Source organism: Streptopelia decaocto (genome assembly GCF_964273445.1).
Source record: "Streptopelia decaocto genome assembly, chromosome: 1".
In the NCBI taxonomy this organism is placed as follows: Eukaryota; Metazoa; Chordata; class Aves; order Columbiformes; family Columbidae; genus Streptopelia; species Streptopelia decaocto.
This window is the reverse complement of record NC_138663.1, coordinates 31,129,405-31,144,173: the sequence shown is the minus strand read 5'-3', so window position 1 is coordinate 31,144,173 and position 14,769 is coordinate 31,129,405. Positions and strand designations below refer to the sequence as shown.

The following is a 14,769-nucleotide window of genomic DNA, read 5'->3' as shown; positions in this document are numbered from 1 at the left end:
AGACAGTGAGCTTGAAAGCATCAGCTCTCAATGGTCAGATGTACCTCTGATGTCTGGGGACAGTATCTACCCTCCATTCCATATGGAAGACCAGTGTGTATTCCACTTTAGAAGTACTAGGCTAAAAAAACTCTAAATTTTGCTCCCTCTTTTTGGTTTTACTAAGCAAAGTTATGACTTGATTTTCATTTAAAAAGATCAATGAATGAATGTGCCTGGTTATTGTGGAGTTATGATTAGATTTCCCAGCCATTGCTTAAAATTATGCTTTCTGGCATTTTAGAAAATGACTGTTTCTTCTGTGCACACCAATTTAAACTATTTTTGCATAAAAAATTCTACACGTTATATAGATATAAGTAACTTTTCTCTATAGATTATATTTATACTTTATACACCATAAATAAATATATAAATATAAATATATATGTGGCAGTCTTCAAAAGCAAAATCACAAAAGAAATCTTCCTCTGAATTATAAATCAAACTAAAACAAATTTTTGTTTCCACATTAAGATTATAATTATTTTGACTTTTGCACATATGCATTTAAAATAAGGCATTAAAGGTTGTATAATACAAACTGTAACACAATGCAAAAGCACATTTAACATTCAAATGTAGTAAGGAATAGCATCAAACAAAACAACTCATGCATAAAAATATGTGAGATAGATGGGAGAGAGTAAAGATGAAAACTTAATTATGCAGTTTCCTGTATTCTTTAACTTATTGCATATACAGTAAGAAAGGGTTTCTAAATCGCAGTGCAACTTTAAAAATGGCACATTTCTTGCTTACACAAAGCAAATTATCTGCTTCAGGCAGAAACACATTCACTCTTGGTGCACTTCTAGTGCAGGAATCAATGCAATACATTGTAACGGTATGTTCAAAAAGATAAACATGCACCCTATGAAGATGCTCTATACAAGGGTGTCAAACTCATCTTCATTGGGGCCACATCAGCCTCACAGTTGCCTTCAAAGGGGCGAATGTAATTTTAGGACTGTATAAATGTAACTACTGATGTGCCTCCCCGGAGAAAATGAGTTTGACACCCCTGCTATAGAGGAATGCTTGTCAAAGAAAAAAATGTGGCAAGCGCCTCATATATTAAATATCGCACTTTCAATCCTAATTAAGGCCTTATTGCATATTCCAATATTTTCCTCTTTGTCCACTTCATTTTTTGCACTGTTCAAAAGCTTTGATCGAAGCTGAAGACAGTGGGACGCAACATTTTTCTGTAAGAAATAGGCTATGTGTACAATTTAATGCTGGACACTGAACCTTTCCTTTATCTAGAAGCAGAAAAGGGTGCCTTAAAATTCCCTTCTTCCTTAACTGCTTGAGGACATGAGCCAAGGTGACTGGGTATGTGCACACTTCCTTATCTACTGGCTCAGTATTTTTGTGCAGAATGATGCTTTTGGGAAGGTTTCCATTCAGCTTGTTTTGAATTACATTCTAGTCTTTACTGTTGCTTTAGGCTTTAGATGTGTATTCGCATAAAATTTTACATATCTGCTTTTATACTACTAGCTGTCTCTGGCATAAATAACCTCTGTGTTTAGCCTGTGCATATTTGCTTGGCACTGTTATTCAGCACCACATTTTCAAAGCTTTCCTGCAACATGATGAACTGTGAACAGAAATGGAAGAAAACAAAGCAAAAAATTATGATTTTAGAAAGCGCTCACTTTCAAACAGGCATATTCAATATTTACTTTGTTGTCTGACAATTGTTACATATTGTTCAAGCATATTTTAATATTTAGACTACTTTCTTAAATCATAACATTCTGGAGTTGGTGAGGCTACTGCCAAATAACTGTGCACTGACCAAAATGCTTGGAATGAGCAGAAGTGGCTAGTAAATACACAATAAATAATAACAGCTGACCAAGAACATGCTGTGATGGCAATGACATATTCAGCGTAAGACCAAAAAACTTCCCATAAAGCCGTTTCTCTGAGTTAAATGAACAAACATTAGTGATTTGCTGATGAAGAAAAATGACTGAAATATGTACATAAGGAACGCAACGGCCTCACTGATTCACGGGATATAGTTGTGACATCAAAATCTATACAACACCAGCATATGACAGGAAAATAAATATTTACAAGTAGGAATCTAACACTGGTATAAATAGATATTACATAAGACATCAAATTGAATCTGCACTTCTGATTATGCAAACATTTAAGTTTTTGTATTAAAACTGATTTTATGCAGACTGTTAGCTCTAAAAGTATGTACTTGGCTCTACTAAAATACACATTATTTAAATATAGCCATCTAATTATATTAATTAGAAATAAATGAAACAGGTCATCTTCAGTGCACAGCACACAGATGGAGTGTGAGCAGTGAGTATCTTGCTCCTAATATAAACAGACAAGGAGAGTGAACTGAAAGGATGGAAACATTCATAATCTACATAATAAATGTGCAGGCATAATTGAGGAGTATATAAAACAATTCAACATTGCTCTAAAAGAAGAACATGCACGGATGCTGGCTACAACATCTCTTAGCTAGAAGCAGTTTAACTTTTCAGCACTCGATCTAGCAGGATTCTGACTAGGAGACAGAAGTGGTACGTGTGCCTCACCTGGACCTGTCTCAAACACATCCTCTGAACTCCTAAAACCAAACAGGCCCTCAGCACCAACCCGGACTTTATACGCTGTTCCTGGAGTTAAACCCTTTAACACAAAGAAGCTTCGAGAACCATTTACAATTTCTTTTTTCCAATCTTCTTTGCCTACAAAAATTTTAGGAAAACAACATATTGGAATTTTAATTTTATCTGTATTACTGAAAGTTTCTAGACAAAAAACTATCAAGTTACTTGACTAAATTATGGATTGGCTGAAAAAAAACCCCTATCCTCTCAACAAATAATAAAATCATATAAAATTGTGACTTCAAATAATATATTGCATGCAATATATTGAAGAAGACATTGTACATGAATTACAAACCAATTTTTAACATTTGTTCCATTGTACTAGAGAAATAATCTTTTAATTTAGTTTTTAAAAAGCTTATTGAACTTGCAGTTATAAAATACATTAAAATAGATTTTAATAATTTAATTAAATTACACTTGTGTAGTTTCAGTCAATATTTACTTCAGTCCACAAGTTCTGCTTCAAAATCTGAACCTATCGTATTTCCTGATCATTCTCTTATCTCTTTTTCTAGTACAGTCTCAGCTGCTTCTTCGACCAATATCCAGAAAAACGCATTTACATTTCAATTTTCAGATTGGTCATCTTTAGTCATAACTTTAGAAGGACAGAGTATTTGAATAGAAGTAGCTTGGGTTTATTATCCGTGTTTTAATTATTACTGGTATTATCAAAGATTGTTTTTTATGCCAATAAAAGTATATAAATTGGTTGATAACTTAGTTTAAGATTTAATTTAACAAAGAATATTGTTTTGATTGGCTCTCTTAATTAATTCTTATTTTTTCCTGAATTTGGAATAACTTAGGAAAACTGTTATGTCCTATTTTAATGCAAGTAAACATATTTTTACACGTTATTACTGCATGATAAACAGCTTCATGCAAACTACATTTTTAGAAGTTTATGTCCAAAAGAATTTACAAAATAATACAAAGGAACAAAAGCTCATATTCTATCTAAACATCAAATACCTGCTACACATTGACGTTTGTTAAACTGAAAGTTATTTGATCTTCCCAATCAAATTTAAAAAATACTCTACCAGACATTTTAGAGTTATCATTAACACTGGGTCAATTTAGGACTACATTTACTATAAAAATATTTTAAAATATATCTGAACACTTTAGCGAAATTTAATGAAATGACTTCTTACTGCCTGCTACACCATATTCAACATAAAAGTTGGCATGATCTGGTCCCTCATACTCCCAACTGATATTGGCATAGGTCTCAGCAGCAGCTGTTGTAACATTTCTGATCCTTGGATAGAGCGGTTGCACTGAATACACAATAGAAAAAAACAAAGAATATGAAATTGTGACTTCATACAAAAATAAGAAGCTACTAAGTTAATCTAGACCATACACAGGGAAAGTATAGTACGTGTGTCATTGTTTCCATTAATGGAAACTAGTGACTAAATCAGTGTATTTGGTAAATGAATCCCAGGCAGTTACTATGCTATGAAATTTGAAAGCAAAATCTACATAGTGTATTGAGCAGGCCTTGTATCATAAAAACTGCCAAATACTTAAAATTACCTAATTGCCAAAATTCTGGAAAACATTATTACTATTCACCTAAAAGTAAAATGCAGCCCACTGGGAAGTGGGAACATTGTCAGGGTGATGGGAAATGGCAGGAGAGAAGGGAGGGATGGAGGTGAGACACACCTCCCTTTATGCCACGCGTCACTGAAGGGACTGCAAACGCCTCAACTACAAGCCCTTATAGGATTTTGTCTGTATTGCATTGATAATGATAAAAAAGGAAGACAATACCCTTATAGAATGTTGGACGGACAGTGTGCATGACTGGGGAGGTTGCAAAAAGAGTTTCTGAATATCCTTCACCATCAGAGATAGTAGGAAAGAAAAAATAGAGTAAAAACACTTGTTATGAAAAAGTAACATTTAAATAATACAGTAAAACCTTACCTGTTAAATAAATAACACGTGCACACTCTATGTTCATGCAGGATTCAATTAGTTTTACTTATTAAAATACGAAACAGCTAAGTGATATTCATTTGTTTGAAAACAAACTGATGTATGTGTGTACTGACAGTTTACTTTCACAGAACATTCCTGAAATTAGCTTCAGTAACATTATGGATTAACGGCACCTTTAGCCACTGGAACATTACACATCAGATATTGGAAAGCCAATATCGAAATACTCTGGTATGAAGGACACAAATCACTGGAACACAAGAAGCTGTTTGTTTTAAGGTATTGTGTCTTACTGCTGACATTCTCATTAGACAGCAGCACTTTTCACAGATACACATAATGCCCACATCTATGAAAAGAAGCGCTTCTCTTGTCAGCATCCTGTAATTAGCCACTTCTTTGCTCATACCTTTATTATTTGTTCTCCAGCTATACTTGTTATAAATTGGCATATATTTCAGGGTTTTTTTTTGGCCTGATATTAATGAAAAATATATTTTAATACTTCCAATAGTATAATAGTGCAGATACACGGAAGAAGATCCTCTGTGAAATTAGTTTTTAATGAAAATGCCTCACTCCGTTTCTGTTTTGCTAAAAATACCTTTTCTGTTGGAAACAACATCAAAAATACTTCCCAAAGGATCATGAAACATCAGAGGTAAAAACCTGGCCTCAGTAAAGACAAATGGCAGAATTCCAATGGCTTTACCTACACCAGAAAATGAAATGGGAAAAAGCCTGTTCTCAAGGCAAGAGGTGCTGCACAGATTTTATCAACGTATTTCAATTATTTTCTTCTCAAAACATGATGGCCTTGTCCATATGGCTGACTGGAAGATCTTCCAAAATAGATTCAAAGAGAAAATAGCGTGCTTTGGCATAGTAAAATAAATAAATCTGTATACAAGCCCCTAAAACAGACTAAATTACATGAGTACCATGTCTAGAAAACTAGAGTTTCTGAGTATTTTTAAGAAACACCTGACAATGTATTCTCAAAGAGTACAAATTTTCTCAATATTGGACGTTTTATCCCCATACTTGCATCATTTTTTTTTTCTTCTGAACTCTATTCCAGTAGCACTCATTCAACTCTTCAATCTGTATTAAACTAATTACCGCCACATTTGATATATTTGTAGGTAAGTTTTGCTTATATATTATATATATACTCTCTTTCACCAACCAAAATTAATAAGGAATATATAATTTAAATAATAAAGAATATATTTATTTCTTGGCTAAAACCACCCGAACAAAATTAAATAGAAAGCACCAGATTTAAAAAAAAAAAAAAAAAAAAAAAGCACCATCTAGGTTGCCGAGTCAACAACAAAATCACTAAGAAATGCCAGAGCTGGGGCTGACTATAGGAAATCTAGCATGTAACTGTATACACTATGGTAATGCAAGGGGATTAGATTCTGCTTCTCTGTGCCACTTGAAGGTAGCAAGAGGAAAGAATAGCAGGCTCTAATTTAAGAAATATGCACAGTCTGAGACTGCAGACAGGATATATAAACTTCCTTCCTCCTTTGCACATAGTAACAGGTGTTAGTTACAATCAGCATTGAAGCATTTGTTCTGTGCCTGGAAAACAACTGGTTTGTATTCTAAACACAACTTTGTTTTGTTTCATCAAATCGTATTTTCCCAAACCCACGTTTTCCTGGATTTTGCTCTTCCACAAAAGATGTCTAATTAGCAGCACAGCCGTATGACTGATATTTGTCACCAGTGTTAAACACAGAAGAAACTATTAGCAACAGCCTAATTCAAACTCTTGCAAACAGATGCCTCAGAACTACAATTAATTTCTCCCTTCTCATGCCCAAACACTTGGGGATGAAGAAAATTGTCTTATCTTGTGTGAAAGACTCCAGATGACAGGCAGCTTCTATACTACTAAGCAAATTCGATAATCACCTTCCCTATAAAACCTCCATCTTGTGTTTGTGTGGTGTTTTGTTTGTTTGTTTTGTTTTTGTTTGTTTGTTTTCCATCTCCAGTTTCCAGTGTCTGATTTGATTAAAGAGTTGCCTGCTAGATAAAAGACCTGGTATCTGGTAAATGTCTTTCTGTTCATATCACTGTACATAACAATTAAATTTGCTCTGAAATTCATTGTCTCAGTCTTTTAGTTTCTAAATCCTCTCAAGTGACTGATTTATGCCTACATTTATCAGATATACTCTTATCTGATTTTTACCAATAGTTGTTTGTATAGATTTATCCATGTGTAGCATTTGGTCAAATTTAAGTTCTGGTATTTTTGCTATTGAATACAGCACACCAGGAAATTTGTTCAGTAGCACATTTATTTTCAAAATAATTAGCTTTGTAATTCTTACACTTTTTCACTACTGCTTCATCTAATTTTCCAGCAGGCTTGGAAAGTTTTAGTTAAGTCTGTTAAATATGCCACATTTGCAACATGAATACACACATAAGATGATAAAAGGTGGCTGATGGATCCTGAGGTGATGAAAGCCTGGAGTTGAAGCAGCTACAACATTCAAACCTTGTCTCCAATCTACCCAGACTCTTGTCTTCCCAATCAGCACACCTCTAATTATAATTAACCTCTTGTTCTTCAATATGTTTCCCAGCACAGTTCACAAATGCAAACTGTGTTAATTGTCAGCTGGCAGAAACTCGCAGCGTGTGCAAGCACCAGTTGGCAAAAAGGGGGGCAGAATGCTTTGTTTTGGGGAGTGGGGCTTTTTTGGTAGGGGAGCACCGTGCTCGATGCTGTACAACAGTGTTGACAAAAGCATCACTCTAAAACTGATGGGAATGGGCTGTTAAAAACTTAGTTTTTATACAGACCAAATCTTATTCAGCTCCTTCCAGTAAATGAAGCTCTTTTATTCATGCTGATGCGATGCAAAATTTAGCTGGCACTTCTGAGTATGGTTTCGTTCCTGTAGCAAGCTACAGCATAAAAGCCTTTGCCAATTGTTGAGAAAGAGGCCTAGGCTCTAAGAAGAATTTTCCTTTGTTTTCAAAATAATTCCTGCGCTTTTTTAGTGGAGTTTTTTGTAGAGTTGTATTTAATCTTCCAGCCTTTCAGGAACACAGTTCCTCCAACTAACACAGTTACACTTGGGCTGCAGATTCAATAGAACTTAATAATACAAGACATGAGATATTAATAGAATTTAACAACCAAACAGGTACTCTCTCTCAAGATTTAGTTCAGCAGAACAAGACATTAAATAATCTCCAAAGTGACTAAAATTTAGGAATTTTCATGGGATTCATGAGATTTTCAGGAAAAAAAAGGCAGTGAGAAGCAGACAGTTGAAGATTGGTGTCAAATGGGGAAAAAAAAACAAACAAAAAACCAAACAAGCACAACCAAGCACAAAAGCAAAGCACTATATCATAGACAATTAGTTAAAATGAATATATAAAGAGAAAAATAAATCCAAAGGACCCTCCTTCAGTGAAGATGAAGGAAAAAGGTAATGGATTCAGCCACAGTCTGTAAAAGAAGCATTTTGCTTTTGTTTGCTTTTTAACCTTCAACTTTTACAGTAGGAAATTCAAGCCTTAGTGTAACAGTAGGAGTTAATTTCTGCCAGTGAGAGATGGGCATTAGTCAAGATTATTTAGGCCGCTGAAAGAGAATTCCTGTAGTGCAAGAAATACAGAAGATTAAGAAATGCAAGAAATCATCTAACTGATAAGCATTTAGTGTGGCACAGATTTTGTGTGGCATCCATAAAGTGAGGCGTATTTGCAGGAAATTTTGCACTGCAAAATCATAATTTTCTCTATTCTAGCATGCAAAGCATCATCATTATTCCCAATAGACTTAAAAGAGGACAAAACAGTGGTTCTGCATAGCAAGCTGTACTGAGACAATCACATAGATATATCATGGAGAATTCCACAGGGGGACGGTGGCTGAAGGAGCAGCACAAAAATGCTATAATCAACTTGAAAAGAAAAAGCAGCTTGAACTTGTTAGCAAAAAAATATGGAGACATAATGTGAAATTATTCAAACAGGGAGGGAAGCAGATGGTGGGCAGGGAAACTTATTTAAAGAATAGCATTTTGTACAGAACAAAGAAAACTGAAATGATTCTGTCTTCCATGGAGAGATCAGAGATACGAACTCAGTTGGAAACTACAGAATCAAGGAATACCAGGTTGGAAGGAATCTCAAGGATCATCTGGTCCAACCTTTCCTGGCAAAAGCACAGTCTAGACGAGATGGCCCAGCACCCTGTCCAGCTGAATCTTAAAAGTGTCCAATGTTGGTGAATCCACCACTTCCCTGGGGAGATTATTCCACTGGCTGATTGTTCTCATTGTGAAAAATTTCCCTCTTGTGTCCCATCAGAATCTCCCCAGGAGTAACTTGTAGCCATTACCCCTTGTCTTTTCCATGTGACTCCTTGTAAAAAGGGAGTCTCCATCTTCTTTGTAGCCACCCTTTAGCTACTGGAACATAGTGATAAGGTCTCCCCTAAGCCTTCTTTTCTCAAGGCTGAACAAGCCCAGTTCTCTCAGCCTTTCCTCATATGGCAGCTTCCCAGACCTTCGATAATTTTGTGGCCCTTCTCTGGACGCCCTCCAGCCAGCATGATTTCTAGCCTACAGTGAAGAGCTACATATTGGAGATTCAATTAGAAAAAAATAGTTTCAAACCCAGAGGCTAGACTACTTGTTTTTCTCTATTGTAGCAAAAGTGCTTCTGTCAACAATACTCGAGATGTGAAGTTCACATGAAGAAGTCAGACCAGACTGAGTACCGCATTGACAGAAACTGTTAGCTTCAATTACAGGTAACTGTGATCTCATCACCTTATTTTAATTTCAGTTCAGGACTGCCATTTACCAGCGTCTGTCTGCATGCAGACTACAAGACATTGCTTTTAAATAAGAAATGTTTACTATATCAAAAAGAAACTGGAAAGTGAAACAAGATGGCTTGTGAAATCTAAAGACGGACATGACACAGCACGATTCCCTGCAGTTCAGCTTACAATAAACACAATAACAAGCCCCTGTGTCAATAACTTCCACTTCTACCACTAGTCAAATCTGTATTCTCTTCCTTCCTCTACAGTCCAGTTATTTAAAATTTCTAACTGAAAAGGGTAGAAAAAACTTGACTCCAGTGATTGCCTGAGTCACTTTCCAACTGCTAATATGATGATTTTATACATGATCAGGTTCTTATTCAGCAATTTTTCTCACATCTGTTACCTCACACCTGTCATTATATTTCAATACAAAAATATCCATGCATTCTGCTTATCTAATACTGGGTATAATACATTATGTTTTACATATGCAGTTTTCGGACACATTTAGAATACGGGTTGCTAAGAAGAAAAACAATTATTTTTTTTCTTTGTCTTCTTAACTTCCAAGATGAATGTGCTCAAATTGAAAGAGAAAGGATAATTACATTTTTTCTGGTAAAAGTTCTGCCCTTCAAAATGAAAAACGGAGATGTTTTTGATACATCACAAAAAGGTTCAGAATATCTAAATTTCCCCTTCTGCTTGGTTGGGCTTTGGGTCCACATTAGTAAGTACTGTATATATGTATAGGCCCTCCTGCACTTAAAGGAGGAGTAAAACATTCACTGCTGGGTGTGCCACCTTCTTGAATGGGCTGAGTATTTCTGTCTTCCAAATCCACCTACTCATGAGACCAAATAATTTGGCACTTGATCTTGATAATACGATCCTTCTTTTCCTTCCTCATAGTCCCCGATCAGTAGCAAAACAGTCAATCATGTTAGTGTAAGTAACTACTGAGAACATTCATCTCAGACCTGCAGCAACTCAGATGTCCTAACAGATGTCATGGCTTTAGTTCCATCCTGTCTGCAGTTCCAAAGTCTTCTTTGCAATTGTAAGAGCTAGATGCTACAGGAATATGTGAAAACTTTGAAGCCATAAACACATGGAACCAAACGAAGACATCTGCTTAGTTTTCAGAGAATCTGAGATGACAGCTCTGAAATGTGAGCTGCTCCAGCTGATCTTACAAATAAGATGCTTTCTGCTCGCCACAGACTGTGATACAGCTATAATTAGACCTCAGTTTCACACAGAGAATCCATTTTTTCTTGCATGGGTTTTTATACTCAACTATAAATAATAAGAACTTAATTTACATTTCTGCTGTTAATGACCAGGACTATAAAGCAGTTTGTTCAAATCTGTGCTGACTTCTCCGTTATAAAAACACTAGAAAACAGTAATAAAGACTTGTTACTAAAATAAATCCACAACTCCATACATTTAACAGAAATGCAACTATAAGAATATACTTATATGTACACATATAAATATATATATAATATGCATAAATGCATGCATACATACATATATACATAGTCTGATTTATACTAGACTGAGTGAATGAGATTCTTTTTTATGGCTATTATCATTTAAAACACCTAATCATCAAGTGGAAAGGAAATTTATGCAAAGCAATTTATGCTGTCTCTTTCAAGTTCGTAAAAAATGTTGGGTATTTCATGTACAGAGTTTGAGTTGGAATGTTTATGGTCTGAGAATCTAAAACACAGATGTTCATTAGTGTTAATGACACGTCTGATAACGACACATATGTATAGAGACACCTTTCTGACTTACAGCTACCTAACAGTCCTCAGGACAATCTATGCTTCTGACACTAAAGTTATCAAAATTCATAAAAACTGTGTGCAAAAATGTGAAGAACACCTTGTTTGACAGAACAACTGTGTCAGGAAGAACTAAATACTACTGAATTCAAAAATAAGGAAGGTAATGTTTTCCACTCACTGAAAAATCCCCTCAAGTACTCGCTCACAAGATCTGTGAACCTAAGACAGCAGGAAACCATTTGCCTGTATTTTCAGTCTGATACTCAGAGAAGTATACAGAGGGTATTGTCAGTCATCTGTCTTCTATGCACTGTTGGCTTACAAATGAAAAAAATGTGATCGAATGGGTAGCATTAATCAGCAGTGAGAACAAGAACGCACCTACGTTTTTAAAACAAAAAATTGCACATGGCACAGGCAGTAAAAAGAAATCTCCTGTTCAAAAGGGTTGTTTTTTCTACTCCAGCTAATCAGTGCTAGTGCACCTGGATCCTGAATATTTATGACAGTGACATATATCTGTTAAATGTTCAGAAATAATTAGACTTTGCTGAAGCAAAGCTAATGAATTCCCCTGGAACTGTGTGGCAAAACAAACAGATGAAAGGTATTAATAAGCATTCTGGACTCCTTTTTTAAAAAAAGAAAAAAACCAACAAAACCCACAAATGTTTTCTTCCAGCACTGATTAATATGTTGTATAGCAATGTGTAGTCCAAGATTTCCTGTCCTTACCACTGCACTTTCCCCATTTGCAACACTGCAAAATCCACACATTAACAAGTCATGCAGTTTTATTTTACCTTTGCCTGCACCTACAGCAGGACGGAGAATACCAGCTTTAATGGAAGAAAACAAGAATAGGAACACTATATAATTAGATACAACACCAAAGGGAACATACATATATAATTTCATTATAAACCATGAAAGCATGCAGACCAGGTAAAATGTATTAGTTCAAATAAACTAGAAACAATTCACTTATGCTGAACACTGACGGACTATTACAAGACAAAAATTAATACACATGCATTTACAAAATTTTATTGCGCATGCATGTTAAGATTCATGATTTAAAATAAACATAATTAATATGCCAACTTAATACACTAATAGAGAAATTGCATTGCATATCAAATCATCTATGGCAATTCCAATAAGGTATAATTTTACAAAGCACAAAAATACATGAAAAGCTGGTACGAAAATGCACTTTTAATATTAAGATGTGCAAAATCATAAGAGGCATTCCCTTCCAACTTCCACTCTGCTTTAAATTACTCTTATTTGATTAAGCTTTCATATTTAAATAAATAACATATTCACCAAAAGAACTGTCAAAATCAGAGATCTAGAATGGCTCTAAATGTAAAAATCAATAGTGACTGGATTGAACAATATACTTAAGAGTATTTAAATATTATACAATGTCACCAGTTGCTTGGGAGCATAGATGACAAATTTATTTCTGCAGCTTTTTTGAACTCCCAGTTTTTGCCAGATCTATGAAAAAAGTTTAGACCTGACAGAAGCTGCTGTGTACTTCAAAACGGAAATTATTTCCTCTAGCCATATAGCTGCACCATTTCAGTATTGTTCTCTGTGAACAGAGAAGGTCAATGAAGCAGAACAGGTGAATGGAGGAAGACCACTTAAAATGTAAAGTTACATGGAACTTTGAAGCCCAGAAAAGCCAAAATCTCAGATTTTGTAAGCTTATATCAAAGAGCAAGGCTTTATATTTCTTTTGGGGCTTCCACTACAGTAGAAAACCTTTGCACATCTTTTCTTAAAAACTATTTAAAATCTTTAATTAGTGTATAATACAGTTAAGAAAGCTCTAGAGAAAATTTTACTAGGGGCTATTTCCTTAATGGAAGGAAGTAGCAGTAATATTTTTAATAAAATCTGTAGTGGCTTTTAAACCCAGTGGGATTTCTTTATACATACCCATCTTACCTTCATCCATAATTGTCACTGCCTCCTCAGTTATCTGACTTCCTGATCCAACTGAAGTTTGAGCATTGAAGTAAAACTTGTACCGTGTGCTGTAATTTAAATTTTTTAATATCATGCTGCTCTCGTTGGCAGGAATTCTTATCTCTACCAAGGGACCTAATTCATGTGTGTTGTTAACTGTTGTTACAAGAAAACAAAACAAAACAAATAAACAAAACAAACAAATAAACCAAAATGAAACAACAATAACAAAACAGTTAGTTAGGAAAATTGCCTACATTATCATTATGTTAAAACAGGCTTTTTTGTTGTATTTGTTTTGTCTGTCTGCTGCATTGTTCATTTCAGATTATATGAATTATAATCTATTTTCAAAAGCCACCTTTATGCAAAAAGCATCTACGCAGAGGGCTAAAATTCGACACGGAGATAGGAAACACCAACAAATTTTTTAAGTTCAAGTTCCAGTCTCCTAAGTATCTGAATCCAAGACAACTGAGTCTGCATCAAATCATCTGAATTTACACACATTTGAAACACCGATCATTAAAAAATTCTGAAACTCTGAACTAGCTGCCTCATAATAAATTCAGTGTGCTTAGGAAAAAATACTGAAGAGACTTGTATCTAATGCCAAGGAACAGTGGAAGTTGGTAAATGGAAAAAAACGAACTTCCTTAACCTGCTCCATGCACGTGAATCTCTTAATTTCCAGTGTCACTGCTGACAAATTTCTAGGCAAGTAAGCAGTGGCATGGAAATCCTAAGGAAGCAATTGATAGCTCTGAGATGAGTAAATGGCACACTTATGAATTTTTCATTTTAAAATTAAAATACCATGAAAACTGAAGAAGTAGACAACAAGATAACTGGATTTATTTTGAGCTACTTCTAATGATATTTTCTCTGCAGTCAGAATACAGGATTTGTAAGTGGTAGTATCTTCCTTCTAACTTGGCTAACAATTACATGTAGCACTTCACCTCTATTTTTCTTTGAAGTACGGTTTGAAGAAGTAATAGAAAAATGCTGACCTTGTACTTGAGCAAGTGAAGTTTTGCAAATAGAGTCATCTATATTGTCAAAATACATTCTTCAAATTTGACATCTACAATGCAATGATATCTTTTCTACAGTACAAATTTAACATTTTTTTCTTAATAAATTGATTGATAGATTAATTTTCTAAGTTAGAGGTATATATTCATAGTTAACTTACTTGGCTGAAACTTGAGTATATATGATATCAAAATGCCATTTGGATGGGTAGGTGAACCCCATTCCAGAGTCAGAGAGTCCAACGTTGGGTTAGTAATCTTCAAAAAGGAGGGTGAGCTGGGAACTTTTAAAAAGAATATACAGTAAATACAAAGTAGATTAACTTGAAACAGCTCACAATTTATTAATTCTTAAGAATATAACTGTATTGAGCCAGATAATTATTTTATGATGTCCAAGATGCAAATTCAGCAATTACATCCTTAGTGTTGTATTTCTGAATATACCATATTCAATTTATTCT

At 34.7% G+C, this 14,769-nt stretch overlaps 1 protein-coding gene across 7 annotated transcripts in view; it reads right to left on the bottom strand.

The window, feature by feature from the left end:
• Positions 1 to 14,769, bottom strand: part of NRCAM (neuronal cell adhesion molecule) — a gene marked incomplete at both ends in the record, with an annotated part of 69,616 nt that overhangs the window by 15,406 nt on the left and 39,441 nt on the right. For 3 of the 7 annotated variants that reach the window (XM_082070377.1, XM_082070378.1, XM_082070381.1), the window contains 2 exons: positions 13,248 to 13,424; positions 14,467 to 14,589. The exons of 1 other annotated variant lie outside the window; for it this stretch is intronic. In XM_082070377.1, the coding sequence (XP_081926503.1) occupies positions 13,248 to 13,424; positions 14,467 to 14,589 (300 nt within the window). Of the gene's footprint in view, positions 1 to 3,862; positions 3,989 to 13,238; positions 13,425 to 14,466; positions 14,590 to 14,769 lie in introns of all 7 variants that reach the window. 3 more of the 7 variants (XM_082070379.1, XM_082070380.1, XM_082070376.1) reach the window with 2 other exon arrangements.